The following is a 20,524-nucleotide window of genomic DNA, read 5'->3' on the forward strand; positions in this document are numbered from 1 at the left end:
ATTTAAAGTGAAATATATCAATTATTACATTGACATTTGTATAATTTTCCATTTTCCGATTCAATTTCAAAATCTCGTTCTAATGTTCATCTTATTAAATAGGCAGAAAAGATCCTAATTTAAAAAAATATCCATCCTTATTGATTTACTTATTGTATTGAAGTATAGTGGATTTACAACGTTGTGTTAATTTCTGCTGTACAGCAAAGTGATTCAGTTATACATATATACATATTCTTTTTTATATTCTTTCCCATTACGGTTTATCTCAGGATGTTGAATTACATATGCTTATTTAAAAAATCTGTCTTTTTGTAAATTTACTTCAGTTTAAAAAATATCTGTGCTTTGAAGTAATCTTGGTAAAATTCTGCACTGCTATTTATTGACCTTATTTTTTTTTTTCTGTTAATAGAATGACAATTTTTGAACCGATTATCCTGAGCTCAGAATCTAGTGAGGAGAGGCAGTATTTATTTGTGTTTGTACAACTTGTCCACAGCATTTGTTAACTTGCTACCAGCTGGGGAAGTAAATTTGACTAATTGGGAGAAGCAGTATTGATATATATCTCTAGGAGTAGTTGCAAGTTCTATAAAAATGCCTCTCTACTTCTCACATGGTCAGTGGGGAAATGGCTCGTGGAAAATTAGAAAATACCTGGGCATCTGGCTACAAATTCAAGTTCTCTGCCCATTTGTGTGGCTTGGCTCAGTTCTTTGGTCTTGGTAATAGGCCCATTATTTCTGTGTTAGATGGCTTTCAGAATGTCATACTCATACTTTGTTTCAACCCAAGCTGTTCCCCAGGAAACACAACTGTTTGTCCTCTTTTTCTTGCTGGACTAAGACCATGATGCCATCTTTCTTCCGGGCAAAGCAGAGCCTCTCCAAATAGGACCTCCTACATCTTCCAGGAATCTGTGCACTTCACTGGTTTTTCTGTACATGGGAGTGTACACAACCTTTTTTGGCGTCTATATTTCTGTAGATTTAAATTTTCTACGTTGAAACATGTTGCTTTCTATTGGGAAAAAATTACTGTGATTTAAGAAGAAACAAAAATACTATATCCTTTGCCTGTCTTTTCTGGGGAGGGGGAATAGGGTGCTGAGTCATGAAAATTATGAGGTCTTACTATTTTTATGCCATGTGAGCCAATGCCAGGACCTGAGTCACAAGCACACCCAGGAAGAGGCGGTGGGTTTGAATGGTGCATGAATGTACATCCACTGTCTGGAACACTAGAATGTCAGAAAGGAAAGTCCCTGGGAAGGTGTATTTTAGGATTTTGAAAGGTAGCATGATATAATTATGAGCATGGCCATGAATCACAGATTTCTATTCAGATTCCAGATATGTGCCCTCGTCATTGGATAATTTTTGTGAGGAGTAAAAGAGATATGGTGTGTGCAAAGCCTAGCCCATGGTGGTGTGCAATAAGCTTTCCTTCCTTTGTCCCTTCCGTCAGTCCATCGCCTTGAGATTATGGGTGGAATTTAAGGGACATGAGATTGACTTAGCAGCTTGTTGAGCCTCTCTTCTTTTGGAGAGATTGACCCTTTCTCAGACCTTACCGTAGGGTGACTTATTATTTTTTTAGGAACAAATCAATGCCAATGTCGTGGGCCATTGAACTGTAATATAGTCAGAGGTCTACCCTTACTTCCTCCTTCCCTCTTAAACATCTACTAGTTCAATTTAGGAAAAATTTCCAAGCAGAAGTCTTTCAGACTGGCTGTTAAAATATCAGATTATCAGCTGTTAATCTCTAACATGCTCAAGCTTCCTAGAAAATGGACCACATGATTACAGCCATGATGGAAAACAAGTACGGAAGTTCCTAAAAAAGTTAAAAATAGCATTATCATATGATCTGACAGCCCCTCTTCTGGGTATATATCCAAAGGAAATCAAATCTCTCTCTTGAAGAGAAAAATGCACCCTTATGTTCAATGCAACATTATTCGTGACAGCCAAGACATGGAAACAACCTAAGTGTTTGTTGACAGATAAATAGAAAAAGAAATGTGAAATAAATAAATAACTATTCTGTACACAGTGGAATATTATTCAGCCTTGAACAAGAAGGAAATCCTGTAAACAGGACAAAAAGACATCCCTCAGAATGGGAGAAAATATTTGCAAATGAATCAACGGACAAAGGATTAATCTCCAAAGTATACTAACAGCTCATGCAGCTCAATATTAAAAAAACAAACAACGCAATCAAAAAAGGGGCAAAAGACCTAAATAGACATTTTTCCAAAGAAGAAATACAGATGGCCAAGAGGCACATGAAAAGATGCTCAACATCACTAATTATTAGAGAAATGCAAATCAAAACTACAATGAGGTATCACCTCACACTGGTCAGAATGGCCATCATCAAAAAATATACAAACAATAAATGCTGGAGAGGGTGTGGAGAAAAGGGAACCCTCTTGTACTGTTGGTGGGAATGTAAATTGATACAGCCACTATGGAGAACAGTATGGAGGTTCCTTAAGAAACTAACAATAGAACTGCCATATGACCCAGCAATCCCACTACTGGGCATATACCCTGAGAAAACCATAATTCAAAAAGAGTCATGTACCCAATGTTCATTGCAGCACTATTTATAATAGCCAGGACATGGAAGCAACCTAAGTGTCCATCAACAGACGAATGGATAAAGAAGATGTGGCACATATATACAATGGGAGATTACTCAGCCATGTAAAGGAATGAAATGGGGTCACTCGTAGAGACATGGATGGACCTAGAGACTGTCATACGGAGTGAAGTAAGTCAGAAAGAGAAAAACAAATATCATATTAACGTCTATATGTGGAATCTAGAAAAATGGTACAGTTGAACCTGTCTGCAAGGCAGAAATAGAGACACAGACGTAGAGAACAAATGTATGGACACCAAGGGGGGAAAGGGGGAGTGGAATGAATTGGGAGATTGGGATTGACATATATACACTAATATGTATGAAATAGACAACTAATGAGAACCTGCTGTATAGCACAGGGAACTCCACTATGCTGTACAGTAGAAACTAACACAACATTGTAAAACAACTATACCCCAATAAAAAAAGAAAAGAAAAACAAAAAGAAAAGGAAGGAAATCCTGCCATTGTGACAGCATGGATGAGCCTGGAGGACATCATGCAAAGTGAAATAAGTTAGGCCAAGACTGCATGACCTCCTGCTATAGGTGCAGTCTAAAATTGTAGGACTCACGGAAACAGAAGCGTGGCTGTGGGGAGCTGATAGTGGGGGTGGATGGGGAGATGTTGATCCAAGGGTACAAACTTTCAGTTATAAGATGACTATGTTCTGGAGACCTAATGTGCCGTATGCTGACTCCAGTCAACAGTGCTGTATTGTATACTTGAAATTTGTTACGAGAGTAGATGTTAAGGGCTCTTAGCACACACCCAGAAGGTAACTATGTGAGGTGATGGATGTGTGAGTTAGCTGGACTGCAGTCATCATTGCATAGTGTATGTATATATATGCATCAAATCGCACGCTGTATACCTTCATTATATACAGTTTTTATTTATCAATCAGGCCTCAGTAAAGCTGGAAAGAAAAGGAGAGAAATTGCAAAAGCCCAGAAACTTCCAAGGTTAATATTTACCATGTCTTCTCAGATTATTTAAATCATAGTGCTTTTCACACTGGGTTGCAGACTGAAAGAGTTAACCATTAAAAGAAATAAATAGACCACATGAATGAGGAAAAACAAGTTATCTGAGGCCAAACAGTACTCAGCATTTTGGTGGCCCTTGCCTAGAAACACAGTACAGTGACGTGAACAGCACATTTGTCCTTTCCTCTGGAGGTTTTTTTTTTTTTTTTTTAACATCTTTATTGGAGTATAATTGCTTTACAGTGGTGTGTTAGTTTCTGCTGCGTAACGAAGTGAATCGCTCTGCTCCTAGTTCAGACGTGGACCTTCTGTGTGACTTTAACACCTTATCCCAGCAAAGCCTGGGTTAGAAAAAAATAATCTCTCTGTTTTGTTATTCAATGTGTCATTCGCTGTAAATCACATAGCCTCAAAGTCTTAATTGTGCCTAGTGAGACTTATGCAAAGATAGTCTTTTGCCTTTGTAATTAGATCTGGATCACCTAAGAGGATATCAGATGAGTAATTAGTTCATCACTCTGCTCCCTTGTGAACTGACAAGATTTAGTAGTACTGAGGAGGTTTACGTGCAGGAAGGCATTAATACTCTTTCTCTTAGCTCACTCGTTAAATTCAGCTAATATTTGTTTAGTTGATACCATTTGCAAAGTATGGGAATTACATTGTGGGAAACTGAAATATAAGACAAAGACTTTACAATCGAGTTGAGAAATGTAAGAGAGACTCAACTGTGTCTGAGTGTGACATTGCTGATAAAGTCATTGCATCTTGGTACCAAAAGGGACCTTAAAACCCAGCCAACTCCCCCCATCTACTGATGAGGAAAATTCAGAGAAAGAGAGACCTCATTGTGGACTGAAGCTAAAGCAAGCTGAATGGCGTTGTTGAGGGTAGAGTTGGATCTTAAATAGACAGGACGTGGCTCAGTGCAGGGGGCATCTTGCTGCAGGGAGCAACTGTCTTTGGTCCTGGTTGGCCAGTTGGGTACCATGGTCCACATGCTTCACAGTCACTGTGTTGCAGAGTCTTGTCACTGTTATTCCTATAATACTCCTTATTACTGTTTTCCCTTATTACCTACAAGAGCAAGACTCAAACAAATAAATATTGATGTCTGTGGTATAATTTTCCCGCTACTGTCTGGAGGTACACTCGTTGCCATTCAATCTTAACACCTTGAGTAAAAGAGAAAGGAGAGGAATTCTTTCATTCTCTCCAACAAGAGCCTTCCCCCAAGTACAGTGCTCCATCCTCCTATCTTCAATAAGTACGTTCCTCCAGAGTTTGAGTCCATTTTGCAACATAGTTCTGTCCCCTGGGCTGAGTTATCTGCATAAGTTTTAAGGGCACACTTTTATCAGAAAATAATGGGGGGACTTCCCTGGTGGCACAGTGGTTAAGAATCCGCCTGCCAACGCAGGGGAAGCGGGTTTGAGCCCTGGTCCGGGAAGATCCCACATGCCACGGAGCAGCTAAGCCCGTGCGCCACTACTACTGAGCCTGCACTCTAGAGCCCGTGAGCCACAGCTACTGAAGCCCACGCGCCTAGAGCCCGTGCTCCGCAACAAGAGAAGCCACCACAGTGAGAAGCCCGCGCACCACAACGAAGAGTAGCTCCCCCCTCGCCGCAACTAGAGAAAACCCGCGCGCAGCAACGAAGACCCAGTGAAGCCAAAACTAACTAAATAAATAAATTTTTTAAAAAAGAAAATAGTGGGGTACCAGGAAGAAGAGATTTAACCATCGAAATCACATGACCGTCTGCATGACATGGAGGCATCCTGATGGAAACTGCCTGCATTATGCTGGTTATCACAGCAGAGGAGGATATTCTGGTCATTGACAGTACTTGGGGGCCTTACCAGACACTGGTTTGTTTGAGAGGCCTCCAGTTTACTGTTCTGCCTTCACGTTCCAGCAGAGAATTTTCCCACTTGTCCACACTCAGCTGAGCCAATTTCAACATCAGAAGTTCTGTAGATATTCTCCAGTAAGGCCCAAATGCCTTTTCATCCTGTGTTTTTTGTTTTGCTTAAAAATATTTCTTTTCGGGAATTCCCTGGTGGCGCAGTGGTTCAGAATCCGCCTGCCAATGCAGGGGACACAGGTTCGAGACCTGGTTCGGGAGGATCCCACACGCTGCGGAGCAACTAAGCCCGTGTGCCACAGCTACTGAGCCTGTGCTCTAGAGCCCGCGAACCACAACTACTGAGCCCGTGTGCCACAACTACTGAAGCCCGCACACCTAGAGCCCGTGCTCCACAACAAGAGAAGCCACCGCGATGAGAAGCCTGTGCACTGTAACAAGGAATAGCCCCTGCTCGCCGCGACTAGAGAAAGACCACGTGCAGCAACAGAGATCCAGTGCAACCAAGATAGGTAGATAGATAGATAAATAAATAAATACATACATAAAAAACAAATTTCTTTTCACAGTTAGTATTTGGCAAATTTGTAGACTTTTACCTGTTTCTTTTTATTCTCTGATTAGAATCTCAGCTAACGTCATCCTTCGGTTTAAATGACACTCTTTCAGGTGGATCCTCACCACCTATACTTGGTTAAATCCTCTTGCTGAAGTACTTCTTCCTTAACTGTCCGCTGTCCATCCGCTGGGCTGGGCAAGGACCTGGTCTGTCTTGTGTACTCTTTTATCCCCAGTTCCTGGCATAGTGTCTACACTAAGTGTTCCATAATTTGTTAAACTTAATTGAATTTTACTCTCTTTTATGCCACTTTGTTTCTAATTCTTTGCAACCAAAGGCAAGCTACAGAGAATATATTTAAGCCAGAATTAGGATGCATAGGGAGACAAGGGAAATTAACTTGAATTTAGAAAATTACATTTTGGCAGGAGATGTTCTGAGTTTAGTGGATGCTTCTCCTCCTGGGTAATCAAGAGCTTGCCTGGGACCCACAGGGCCACTTGCAGAAAGTAATGTCCTGTGGCTTTTCCTCGAAACCACCCTGGGCCCTGGCACAACGCCCATTTTCCCAGCCTGCTTTGTGGAGATTCCTATACCGTGAAGACAGGTCTGGAAGTATCAGAGAAGGGGGGAGATTTTCAAAACTTACGTCAAGAGATTTCCTAGTGAGTAACCTTGTTGAAAGTGTATCCTTCTTGAAATTCTCTGGCCATTTGCATTGACCCTGTGCACGTACTTCTGCTATTTGCTTCTTAGGCTACAATGTCTGCCTGGTTTATTGGTCTTATTTCCTTTTCCAGCTCCATTGATGAAGATGTACCCCAAGACCCAGTCTTTCATCCTCTGTTGGTCTTAAGTTTTTCTTCTTGGGAGACAAATTCTGCTTTCAACCCTTCAACTCTTGTTCTGTGTAAAATCCACAGACCCATCTCAGAGTCCTTCGGGGAACCCTAGTTTGTGACCGTCCAGGCCTGCCAGGAATCATCACTTCACTGTCTGATTTCACTGCAAACTAAATAAGTCTTTGCGAGCCTTATCTTTTCTACCCAAACGTGTCACTGGGCAGAGGAAGAGGTGCTCCGATCCCAGCACTTAACTGCTGAAGTCTTTTTTTTTTTTTAAACATCTTTATTGGAGTATAATTGCTTTACAATGGTGTGTTAGTTTCTGCTTTATAACAAAGTGAATCAGCTATACATATACCTATATCCCCGCATCTTCCTCCCTCTTGCATCTCCCTCCCTCGCACCCTCCCTATCCCACCCCTCTAGGAGGTCACAAAGCACCGAGCTGATCTCCCTGTGCTATGCAGCTGCTTCCCACTAGCTATCGGTTTTACATTTGGTAGTGTATATATGTCCATGCCTCTCTCTCACTTCGTCCCAGCTTACACTGCTGGAGTCTTGAGTCCTCTGGCACCTTCTGTGTGTCTGCCCGCCTCTCCCACTGCACTCTAGTGTTTCTCCAGGTCCTGTGGGTTCTTCCTTTCCCCGAAGAACCCCGGCTCCTCTTTTCACAACGAGGCACTGTACGCTCTGGAGTGCAGCAATCCATCCTGAATTCCTGTAGGTCTTCTGCCACTCAGCATTTGCCACACAAAAATTTCTTTGTTCTCTTATTTACCTTTTATTGTAGTGTCTCATGTCTCCAGTGCGATAACTAGCTTCTGAGGACAGAGATGAGGAATCGCTTCTCTTCCCGTCTCTAGCAGTTAGCACAGAGCTGAGTAGCTACTTGGTAGAGTTCACAGATGATGGTGACAGTGAACTAGAAGATTTCTCCTGGTCAGCTTTGTGTAGCCTCTGTCCCTGTGACAATAGGACCTTAACTAGAAATTATGAAGGATAAGGGACGAGACAAAGGGATGGTTTACGTTAGCACAGGAAGCAGGGGTATGGTTTCTTAGTGAATAAAGACATCTCTAAAATTTGGAAAGTTAGTGCTTTTTGATTGCTGGAAAAAATTACTGCCTTTTTGGGTATAGTTCTTCATTGTTTAAAAATTTTTTTATACTCATTATCCAATGTGATCCTTCAACAAGCTTGGGAGAAGTATTATTAGTGTCATTTTTTTAGAAGAGAAAGCAGAAGTTTGGAAGTATGGTTTAAGCAAGGCCACGGAGCCCAAAGTTGTCAAAGGTGTCAGAACCACATCTCCAGCCCCAGTCTTCTGATTCCAGGTAAAATCAGTTCGAGTCAGGCATGGAGTTTTCACTAGGAAGATGCACTTTTTAACTCTGTCCTAAAGAAGTTTGCAGTCTAGTGAGAAATAAATGGGTAAACACATTAACCCTTGCTCCAAGGTTTGAATTAAGTAAGGGTGAATAAGGACACAAACACAAAGCTGGGGGTGCATGAAGGTGGGAGTGAGTAATTCGGTCTCTGTACTGAACAACAGCTGTTCTGGAAGCCTTCTGTCCGTGAGTGGTCATGAGGTATGGCTGAAAGCAGGTGTGGGTGTGTGGAGACAACAGAATGGCCAGGAGGAGAAAGACAGTGCCATTTCCAGTGTGTTCTTTGGCGGAGGGAGATGTGGAGTGGTGATGGCTGGAGGGTGGATGATGACCACGTTTGGGCGGTAGGGCATTTTAGGCAGCGTGGGAAGGACCATAAACCTATCTGCCAGGCTAGCTTAATTGATTTCACGGAGATCCCAGTGCAGCCCAGCGTTTTTGTGGGTGTCTATAATTTTGATGACATTGCAGGTTGAACGTGGTAAGACCGAGCTTGTCTCTTTGCAAAATCAAGACTCTGAAAAGATGGCGTGATGCAGTCAAGCCTACTATCATTGCTCTGGTCTCCTCTTTATTTCCCAAATCTTCATTTTTTCAAATCCCCAGAAATGTTTTCATCCCTTTATTCATCAACCTTTGTGAACCTTCTTCAGTTTTTAATTTAACTAGATCCTTATTCCAGAGTCTACATTATGGCAGTCGTGTGTGGATTTTGGAATAACTTTATTTCACATGTTTCTAATTCATTTACACTTAACTCATCAACATGCCCACCCACTCTTTTTTAATGAGGTAATTAATGGCTAAGATGTTTTGTCAGCCTTTGAGTTGGCCTCTTAAAACATTTTCTCTTTTCTTTAGTCATACAAAGCCATAACCTGTAAAGGGGGCACGTATTCCATTAACTCTTACTGGGCTAGAAACTTAGTGTATCACAAAGTTAAAAGGCCACTCAGCCTCGTTATATTTCCTCCCTTCCTTGACATTCTTACAGATTAGCACATAGACAAACAAGCACTGAACTTTCATGTCTGGTTGCTACTTACCCTCAGCTCAGCCTTTCCTTAATCCACCTTCAGCATACGACCAGGCAAGTCCATTTTAACCACCCCATCTCTGTTTTCTCTGCAGTGTTCAGAAATTGACTTTGGATACAGTCCTGTGTCCCACTAACTTCATCCTTCTTTGCCTACGACTAATCTTGGGAAGGGCTGTGAATTGTTTCTACAGGTCTGCAAAACCACAGTAGTTATTTCTGGAGTCTTGATGATTTTAGGGGGATGTCTGGCCCGGTTAGCCCTCCCACTGATATCCTTTAGCTCTCTTGTTGCTGTCAGGACATTTGAAGACCCTCATGTGGCAAAGAGAAGCTAGCAGATTCTAGTGCTGTTTCATCTTACTTTGCACACGAATGCACGGAGGATAAGAAGATGCACCTGCATAGTTCACAAGCAGGTCTGCTTTCTTGATAAGAAAATCCATCTGTTTTCTTTTGGCTCATTCACAGAGCATCAAACCACTAAAGTGAAAAGAGGAAAAGAAAGGGAACTAACAGTGATGAAATGCCCACCAGGTACTTCACATACCCTAATGCATTTAATCTTCCCAGTAAGATACCAGGGGGAACTGTTATTAGCCCTACTTTACAGAAGAGGAAATTGAAACTAGGAAAGTTTTGATAACCTGCTCAAGTTCACTCCACAAGTCAGTGAGGTCCTGTTCTTTCCACTGCCCCAAATTACCAGCCAGTCTGCAGGGACGTGAGCCGATGGGAATACTTCGGTGTGGGTGGTTTTATGATTTTTCCCAGGACACTCAGCCAGAGCTACCCAGTTGTTCCACTGAGTCTTTGTTTCAGGTTAACCGTCAGGGATACCATCTCTACCTGTGGCTCTGTGCGTGTTGCTTGTCCCTTGGAAGCTTTCTGCGGGTATACAGGTCACACATTCCCGGGACGTAAATCAGTAGAGCAGGCAGCTTAGAGATCCTTATCCACTCAGACATTTGGACCTCGCTTGTGTCAACCGGAATAGTGGGCGTGGAGAGCCATTTTGGGGACTGGCGTGTTGGAGCAATGGAAGAGGAGCCCCCAGGAGGTGTGTGGAAGCCAACACTGTGCTTTGGGGACTCTGCTCTGGGGTTCACGTCCAGCTGTAACTGGGGCGACTGGCCTCCGTGGGGAAGGAGGACTTATGTTGGGGAGATGTGCCTGGAATCTGCCACCCTGGACTGTGCCCATGCTTGGCCCAGGTGCGTTCGTATGCGTGATCTACACTCAGTTTGCAGAATCCACGTGACGGAAAATTCTGTTTAGCCTCCCAAATGGTCCGCATCTCCCCAGGCTCCCTGGGATGTCCCTGGGCATCAGCCTACCACGAATGTGCTCAGGTTTTCTAATCCAAAAACAGATTCTCAAGACGGCCAAACATTTGGCGGGCAGCTATTCTAGGTATAGGCTACACGCAGTTATGTGATATCCATCCCACAGCCAAACATTGGTTCGGGGGATGGGTTGAAGGAAAGCAGCTATTAGAAAGTGCATTCACTGTGGTCATGTTTACACTCCTTTTGTCAACTAAAAACGTTTAAACGAAGTCTTTGGTTCATGACAGTCATGACTCCCTCTCAGTAGCAGATAATGTGCTTGAATTTCACAAGTGTATGTATGAGCCAGGGTGGCGGGACAGCTGTCTTTAGTCAACATTTTCACATAGTGATGATTCTCAGGAAAAGAGAAAGACATACTTAATACATAGTGTTATACATTATTTGGCTTCTCAGTAACCCAAGTCCCCCACCCCACAATGTATGAGCTAAGTTCTAATTCCCCCCTACTTTTAAAATCTAAATTTGATTTTTAGCCAAAATATAAATAGACGGCTGGAGTATCTCACAGTGCGTTTGTGAGAATATCAGATGCGGGTGTGTAAGTGCTCTGTGAAATGAGAGCTCTGGGCCCATCCTATTTTGTTGGAAATCGGGTCGTGTTTTAAAACAAGAAAGACATAGAGCAGCTGGCGAGAATACGTTTGGTCCCACTTTTCTGGTCCCATTGGTTTGCCTCGCAGGAGACGCAGTGCTTTGCTGCACACGCATTACCCACCCTGTGTCCTGGTCCAGCCACGCTTGTTCCTTCCTTAGGGACACATGTCAAATACGAAAACCTCAACACAGTGCTTCACGGCAATTGTATTTATTTACTACAACGATGGTCCTCCTGAATCCCCCAATATTTATCAGCATCCCAGTGGCCTTGTGGGTGCATCTCCAACATCAGAAGGTGCTCTCTGCCCCTGGGGAGAGGTGCAATTTTGTCACTGAATCTGCATCAGAACATTGGGTCAGGATTCCTGAAACTACAGACTTTGGTGATTAGAATGTTGCCTTAAATCACTACCATTCTTCTGAAGTTTTTTGTTTTGTTTTTGGTTTTTAATGATGGTTTTCATTGGGTTTAAGCTTTATGGAACCAAATGGCATAAATCTCCAAAAGCTATTTTTAATTTCTAGCAATTTCTTTCAACCTACCAGAGAACAGGATCATCAAAAGAATCATCTTTCCTGATGGTAATCTATAAGGTCAATGGAAGTCTAATAAATTTTCAGTGGGATTTGCTTTTTAAGAGACTAACAAGTTGATTCTAAAATTCAACTGGAAAAATTAATTAATGACAATAGCCAAGAAAACTCTGTAGAAAAGATAAAAAGGGGAAATTTGTTCTGCCAGATAATGAAACTCCCTAAACCCTACAATAATAAAAGTGGAATGGTCCTATCATAGGACATACATTAGTTCAGTAGAATAGAGTCCAGAAACAGACACATGCATTCATGACGTAACCCAGCTATTTCTAGGGCCCCATATGGCCCAGTATCTGTAGAATTATACTCAAAGACAACAGAAATCTGATTACAGAAGCCTTGAACGGGAAGATCTTTACTTTTACTTAAAGGAATATATTCAAGGATTTTACCCAGTACACCCCTAAAATGTTTTTCAGAAATCCTCTCAAAGTAGCCTTCACTCTCCCCAGAGTTGCAGACTCATGGCGGCCTCAAAAAAAATCTGCCCCCCTCTCCGATCCACCTGATTTCCTAACTCTTCTCTCCCCGACCCCTCCTCATTCCGCACACCCACTGCCCTCACGTAGAGGCACCTCACCTATTTATAACCATCCCGACAGAGGGCAGCCCTTGGGAAGGGTGGTTCTTGGCCCAGTTTGGCTGCTTGTCTAGAAAGCAGGAGATTCTCAGACTCCTGGTGACTAAAATTCCCCAGTAGACTCTCAGAATTCTGATAAACAAAAATTCCCAACTTCATTTCATTGGGAACTTAATGTACCTTAAGGCCGGCATTTTAAGTCATGGGCTAGTCAATAAAGGGTCTGGGGGTTGTTGGCTATCCATTTAGAAAAAATAAAGTGACATGTTTGTATTTTACAAAATAAACACTTTGTAACTATGTGTTTGAGTAGATTAGAATACATTATTACTAGATTTGGAACATATATATGTCTGTATATACACAGGAACAATTATGGAAGTCTACCTCTAAGATTTGGGATTGAAACCTGGGAGGGGAGACTTCTATTTTATATATTTCTGAATTGTTTTAAAAAATTTTTTATAAGAAATTGTGCGACTTTGGTAATGAAAACAAAATAGCAGTATAAGAAGCTTTTAGATACTTTTTAAAATATATTATAACTTTATTCTTTTTTTTTTTTTTTTTTTTTTGCGCCTCTCACTGCTGTGGCCTCTCCCGTTGCGGAGCACAGGCTCCGGACACACAGGCTCAGCGGCCATGGCTCACGGGCCCAGCTGCTCCATGGCATGTGGGGTCTTCCTGGACCGGGGCACGCACCCGCGTCCCCTGCATCGGCAGGTGGACTGTCAACCACTGTGCCACCAGGGAAGCCCCATAACTTTATTCTTTTTAAAATTAATTGATTTATTTATTATTTTTGGCTGCATTGGGTCTTCATTGCTGTGCGCGGGCTTTCTCTAGTTGTGGTGAGCAGGGGCTACTCTTCGTTGGGGTGCACAGGTTTCTCATTGCGGTGGCTTCTCGTGTTGCGGAGCATGGGCTCTAGGCGCGTGGGCTTCAGTAGTTGTGCACGCAGGCTCAGTAGTTGTGGTTTGCACGCTCTAGAGCGCAGGCTCAGTAGTTGTGGCGCATGGCCTTAGCTGCTCCGTGGCATGTGGGATTTTCCTGGACCAGGGCTTGAACCTGTGTCCCCTGCATTGGCAGGCGGATTCCCAACCACTGCGCCACCAGGGAAGACCTAGATACTTTTTTGGAGAAGTAGCATTTCATAATGTATACAGACCCAAAACTACTGTCCCAGGTATCCTGATTTTCTCATTATAAAATATCATTTTTTTTTCATTAAAAGAATCCATGACAAAAACCCTCAAGTGTTAGCCTTGGCTGGAGAGTCAATGGAAGTCGTGATTTATTGTTTAATAGCTTTGTGGTTTCTACTGGGCCTTACTAGACATGTAGTCAAAGAACAAGAGAAGTTATCTCTTTTAATAACTATGACTGGGGTCCAAAACAGAAGCATGGAAATGAGTAAGAAGAGAAATGCCAACCCAGAGGAGAGAGAGCTTGAACGTAGCACCTGGGTGCTTCTGTGACCTTGGTTGGTTTTAACCCGGGACGAGTGTGAGTGATGTTTGGCTCCGACGCTCACCTTGCCCTTGTAGTGAGCTGTCAGGTCTGGGCTGAGTCCCAAAGGGCAGCCACAGAATCTTCTCTGTTTTCATCAGATATCAAGATGGGCTTGGGATGATGTGCTTTTGTGACATCGGTATATTAGAGTTTGAAAAATTCTTCGAAGTTACCTACTTTTACACACTTGTACAAATGACAAAACTGAGCCCCAGAGGGATAAAACTGTTTCCATAGGTAATGATGGTGACATTTTAAACCCAATACTATGGAACAATGAAAAGGAAGAGCTTTTTCACTTGAACTTTAAAGTATCAGCAAACAAAGGATGTTGCAGCCATCAACCATCAGCCACTATCTATCTCCACCCCGGTGGTGAGCCTTGAGGGAACTCAGGGTGGAGACAAATGGGCTGCCCGGCTGCCTGCTGCCAAGCCCTCGGCCACTGCAGCCGCCCCCCCCCCACCAACGGTGCCCCCTGAGGGGACTCAGGATGGGAAGGAACAGGACACTGGCCCCAGAGAGCTGAGGTGCACATCAAAGGAATGATTTCAGTGAGCCCAGACTCTTTCTTCCCATACATAGAAAAGCGCTAAATTCATTGACTTGAGACGTCCTGTTTTCTTTTTCTTTTTTCGTTTTTATTGGAGTATAGTTGCTTTACAATGTTGTGTCAGTTTCTGCTGTACAGCACAGTGAATCAGCTATATGTATACATATATCCCCTCTTTTTTGGATTTCCTTCCCATTTAGGTCACCACTGAGCATTGAGTAGAGTTCCCTGTGCTGTACAGTAGGTTCTCAATAGTTATCTGTTTTATACAAAGTGGTGTATATATGTCAATCCCAATTTCCCAATTCATCCCACCGCCTCCCTCCCCCCCTCAGTATCCATACATTTGTTCTCTACATCTGTGTCTCTATTTCTGCTTTGTAAATAAGTTCATCTCTACCATTTTTCTAGATTCCACATATAAGTGATATTATACAATATTTGTTTTTCTCTTTCTGACTTACTTCACGCTGTATGACAGTCTCTAGGTCTATCCATGGTTCTGTTTAATAGAATTAATCTTTTGATGTTCTGACCACCTGGTCTTTGTTGCAAAAACTCCTGTATATCCTAGTGCCCCCTCACCTCTTCAGAGCAGTCCCCCAGAGCTATCTGAGAGGCTGCCTCCCTGGCTTGAAGTCCTCAGAAAGTCCAAAAATATAAAACATAATTCTCAACTTTTAGGTTGTGCAATTTTTTTCAGTCGACAAAAGACAGAACAGATTCTTGGACAGAAAAGTCCTCTTGCCTTGAAATTCCTAAAGCAGAAGAGGCACAGAACTAGGGTGGAGGCCACCACACCCCCTACCCCTGCACACCCGTGACAGACATTGCTAATCAACCTCAGCTCGAATTCTTCAGCCAGGCTCCGACCCAGCCTGAGAATCCTCCTTAACACAGTGCCAGAGGCAGCCAGTGTAATGGATCTGAATTTTCACGTGAATTAAAATCTTTTTGGCCTCCTCTTCTAAATGATGCATCCGTGTGATTCATGATGTGGTAACAGCCCTGGACTTCAAGCCAGAACCTGGTTTGACTCCTGAGTCTGCTTGTTCCTAGCTCTGTGACACCATCAAGTCCCTCAGGCTTTCTGGGGCTGTTTTCTTGTCTCTGAAATGAGGGAGTTGAATTAAATAACCCTTAAGCATCCTTCCAGCTCTGAAAAATGTTTTGATTCAAGGTATGTAGACTTCTCAGGGAGAATTTATAGTTACAGCCACATATTTTTACAAAGACCCGAGGTGCTTCTCAGGTGCACTGTATATTACAGATCCTTTCCGGCTTCCTTAAGTATGTGTTTCTAGCTATATCTGAATACTTCTTCCCATCTGCTCAGTGCCATTGACCCGTATCTCTGAAACCAGCATTTAGGGGTTCAAACGGGAGAGATGGGGAAAGGTTCACTTCAAACTAGACCAGGCTGAGCAAATCTGCGTGTGCCCTGCCCACCCAGACTTCCCCCATTTATACGTCCCTGTGAACAGGAGGCCCTGCCAGACAGATGGGTCTCGGCCCGGGGTCCTCTGAAGGCCTCTGGCCCCCTTCCCCCACGGCTCCTGTGCGACCTGCCTCCCTGCTTGTCTTCCAGGCCCCGCTTCCCTTCGGGCATATCCTCTCCTCTCGGTGATCACCCGACAGCCCACAGTCATCCCCCACCTGGTCCCCGCCACCCCGGGAGTCGCCCAGGCTCTGTCCCGCCACCCGGCCGCCGAGGCCACCTCTGCCGAGGCTGCGGGCGAGAACCACGGCAGCAGCGAGTCGGAGACGGAGCAGCCCACGCCCCGGCAGAAGAAGCCCCGCCGGAGCCGCACCATCTTCACCGAGCTGCAGCTCATGGGCCTGGAGAAGAAGTTCCAGAAGCAGAAGTACTTGTCCACCCCAGACAGGTGAGGACACGGGGAGGGGACTGTCTGCCGGGAAGGCCCTTGAGCAGGGGGACTCCTTTGGTTCTCGGCGTGGGACGGAGAGCCACAGGACTGTTCTAGAGTTTGTGCAGGACAGTATGGCAAGAATCTGTCCATCCCTCGGCTCATGCCGCCTCAGCCTGGGTTTAACAGAAGCCAGCCCACGTGCATTCATCTCAGCCCGGGACCCTACCTGCTGCTGAATTTGTACGTCTCACTATATCCCTGTATATTAGCTTCTCCAGTACAACCAGCAAAGCAAAGCTTAGCCAGTGCTTACCCAGGCTCTCCGTTGGGAAACAGGTTTGGTGTTTAAAGCCACTTGCACTTAGGGTCAGATGCAGTGGGACTGGACCCACAACTGGGGTCCGTGATCTCCTCAGGCCCCTCCCCAGCCTCCAACCCCCAACTGGCTCAGTGGGTCGGCCCGGCTCCTGCCTGGACGCGCTGGGTTGACAGGACTGTGGAGCTGTCAGGTGTCTCGCTAGATCTGACAGATAGCAAGTCAGAAGCATTTGGCTGAGATCTAAGAGGACCTGGAAGAGGGGCCCTTCTTTAAACCCTTCTGAGATCCCAGTGAGGGCAGCTGCGACCCCTGCTTTACTCATAGGCTTCAATACCTCTCCGCTTTCTTTAGTTCAGCATCTTAACAAAAAACTACGCTGCGAGAGTGTGTGTCTTACCTTGTCCTTCACACTCACTCTGGAATGGCTGAGCTAATGTGTGATCTTGTTTATTGGGAGGATTTTGCAGGTACTTTTTCCCTTCTTTTGCTCACTGCCTTGTCCGTATCAGGCTTGACCCTACTCCTATTAAAGAGAAGGGAAGGAAACTCAAATGCATCTCTTAAGCTATTTTATTAGCTGTTCGATCAAAACTTAAGTGAGAGAGGAGGCTGCAGATCCCTGACTGGAAGGGAACTTGTTTACCGACTCAGTTAGTTGAGCACCCACTGGCTGTGTGCCAGGCACTGTGGCAGGGATTATGGGTCCAGAAAGTAGCAGACAAGAGACCTGCTCTAGAGGAGGTCACGGGGAAGGACGAGGCTGCGGTAATGACATCACGACGCCGGGTGTGGGTGCCGGCACGTTCCCGCGGGCTGCAGGAGCACAGAGGTGTTGCTCAGGCATGTTGGCGGGGGCTGAGAAGCCTTCTCGGAGGAGGCAACCTCTTCAAAAGAGCTTTCATCCCAGGAGGGAGAGAGTCCTCCACAGAGGGAGCGACACATTAAAAGGCACAGATGGGCTCGACGGGCGTGCTGAGGGCCCTGCAGGTGGTCGGGCGTCTCCAGCTTCAGGTGTGGAGGGGGGCATGGTGGGAGATGAGGCTGCAGAGGCGGGAAGGACCCTGTACATCTGGCCAAAGATTAGGGACTTTGTCGTGTAGGCTGTGCGTCAGCAGCCATGAAGAGCTGGAAGCAACATGGCCAGGTTTACTTTTCAAACCCCCACACTGGTAGCACCACAGGTGGCTGTTAGGGAAGAGATGGAGCAGGGAAAGCAGGTGGACAGAGTCCAGGGAGGGTCACTGAATGTCACCACCTGAAATAAGGTGGTGACAGTGGGAGCAGAGAGGAGAGACTAGATCGGAGAACAGTTCTGAGGCTGGAACAGACAGATGTTGGCATGAGGAAGAGCGCTGAGAATTCTGTGGTTCCTGGATGGGCCACCAGGTAAGGGGGACAAACATTATCTGAAGCTGGAAGACTGAGGACAGAGTGGGTTTGGAGGGGAGCGTGTTCTGTTTCGGACGTGAGCAGTTTGGGGCACCTTCGGGCAGACAGTGGAGACAGGGCTGTGAATTGGGGATTAATAAACGGGATCTCTAGGTATCGAATGGCTGCTCCGATGCCCCGAGCGTGTAATGGGGAGCCTCATGTACTTGTCACCCAGGAAGGGTGGGCACCCCGATTTAGGAATCAACGTGCTCAGGTGACGTTTTAGGCCTGCTTTGGAAGTCAGCAAATTGTTTTCGCAGAAACGTTTGTTCTAATTAAACCTCCTGGGGCTTCCTGATACCTGCCCAGGCACCTCTCAGGTGAGCTACGCGGGCTTCATCCACTTGCTGGGGGAGGAGAACCCTCTGGTGGGCGTGGAGGCTGCAGCCTGAGCCGCCCTGCCAGCTGTTCCCCACCTCATACGTGACCGGGGCCATGAGCACGCCCTCCTCCCACAGTGCACTCCCTCTTCCCCTTTGTTTGTTTCTCCGGTTTCCTGGGTGACCCCATCTAAGCGAATATGCAGGGTAGTGAGAATTTGTAAGGGTGGCAGGTAATGAGAGAAGGCCGATGACAGTGAAGCATGTTTCTGGAGCCAGAGTGAGTCAGGGGCGCATTTTTCCCAAGTGAGCTCACCTCGTTTGCTCATGCGGTGGCAGAGCTGTGAACTTGAACCTTCCGTTCACTAATGCACCTGACGGCCTCAGGTGAACCGGCCGGGAAGGCACAGGGGGAGCCGGGGGAGACCTGGTCTCAGACCTGTGGGGTGGCCCCCTGGGCTCTTGATGCTTTAGTGAACAGCTCCTTGGGAAGCAGGGCTTCGTCAGTGGGGAGAGTAAGGGCTGCTGGCACTGGGAATTTACTAGCTTCAGTCTGTTAATCACTTTCAGTAAAACTGTCACCTTCCAGTGGCCCTTTTACTGGGACAAACAGATATGTGTGAATGCTGACTGAAGCCAGGAGCTGAAGTTCCTGGAAGGAACACGGTTTTTATTATCGGAGATTGAAATTGGGCTCTCTGGTCACAGCAGGGGGGCTGGGCCGCTGCACCTGGAGTGCCAGGAGCTGTACCTGGAACCTTCACTCCTGTACCTGCTGGTCTCCCTGATGGTGAGATGTCGCTCGTTACTCCTCAGCTTAGAGAAAGTTGCAGCTGAGGACTCGCACCCGAGATTCCCCGCAGCCCAGGCTGGCGGCTGTGCAGGCTGCTGTGAGACGGTGGACGTTACATCCACAGCTCAACCCTCAGATACCCCGGGGCCTCCCAAAGTGGGAGGCCCTGCTCAAGCTGTGTCAGGGGTGCTGCGTGACAAGTCCACGCTGCTCCAGGGACCAGGGTTGGGACCTTGGCGGGGGGTGGGGGGGGCACAGCTCGTGTGGGCTCCTTCCAGCCAGAGGTGGTCCTTCCAGCGGGTGCTCAGGTGGACCTGGGGTTGTCATCAGTAAACACAGGTCAACACTTCCAACAGTCTCAGGGCCTGAGGTGGACAATCTCAGCCTGGCTCCCTTTCCCGTTTCATATGCTCCGCTCGGGTTGTCTGCGGCTCCTTCAGATGCAGCGTCCCCGAAGGCCTGAGCGAGAGCCTCCCTCCGACAGACCTAACTCGTACAAAAGGCCGATGAGTGGAGGGAGCCCCTGTACAGGGGGAGGCACACAGACGTCAGCAGACTTGAGCCCTACCTCCACTTCTTTCTCTAGGACCACCTAGCAGGGGTCAGCACAGTTTGTCCGTGCAGGGCCAGAGAGTAGGTATTTTAGGCTTTGTGGGCCATGCGGTCTGTGTCACAACTACTCAGCTCTGAGGTTGTAGCACGAAAGCAGCCACAGACAATATGTAAACGAATGAATGTGTCTGTGTTCCGATAAAACTTTATTTACAAAAAACAGGTGGTGGACAGGACTTCGCCGTGGTCGCTGAGAGATTCTAGTCTCTCTCAGCCTCAGATCTCTCATCTGTAAGATGGGAATAATCATACCTGCTTCACAGCAGGAAGGAACAGACGTGAAAAGAATAAACGAAAGGCATAAAGACGCAGACGTAGAGAATGGACTTGAGGACATGGGGAGGGGGGAAGGGTAAGCTGGGACGAAGTGAGAGGGTGGCATAGGCATAGATACACTACCAAATGTAAAACAACTAGCTAGTGGGAAGCAGCCACATAGCACAGGGAGATCAGCTCGGTGCTTTGTGACCACCTAGAGGGGTGGGACAGGGAGAGTGGGAGGGAGACGCAGAGGGAGGAGATATGGGGATATATGTATATATGTAGCTGATTCACTTTGTTATAAAGCAGAAACTAACACACCATTGTAAAGCAACTATACTCCAGTAAAGATGTTAAAAAAAAAAAAAAGAAGAAACGAGG

The 20,524-nt window shown here is 45.6% G+C and overlaps 2 protein-coding genes across 3 annotated transcripts in view; one reads left to right on the top strand and one right to left on the bottom strand.

The window, feature by feature from the left end:
* ARHGAP32 (Rho GTPase activating protein 32) overlaps positions 1 to 20,524 on the bottom strand; it is a 481,492-nt gene that overhangs the window by 367,087 nt on the left and 93,881 nt on the right. The gene's annotated exons all lie outside the window — the stretch shown is intronic.
* BARX2 (BARX homeobox 2) overlaps positions 1 to 20,524 on the top strand; it is a 67,572-nt gene that overhangs the window by 40,213 nt on the left and 6,835 nt on the right. The window contains exon 2 of the mRNA XM_030841075.2: positions 16,125 to 16,422. Coding sequence (XP_030696935.1) covers positions 16,125 to 16,422 — 298 coding nt within the window. The remainder of the gene's footprint in view (positions 1 to 16,124; positions 16,423 to 20,524) is intronic.

Source organism: Globicephala melas, chromosome 8 (genome assembly GCF_963455315.2).
Source record: "Globicephala melas chromosome 8, mGloMel1.2, whole genome shotgun sequence".
In the NCBI taxonomy this organism is placed as follows: Eukaryota; Metazoa; Chordata; class Mammalia; order Artiodactyla; family Delphinidae; genus Globicephala; species Globicephala melas.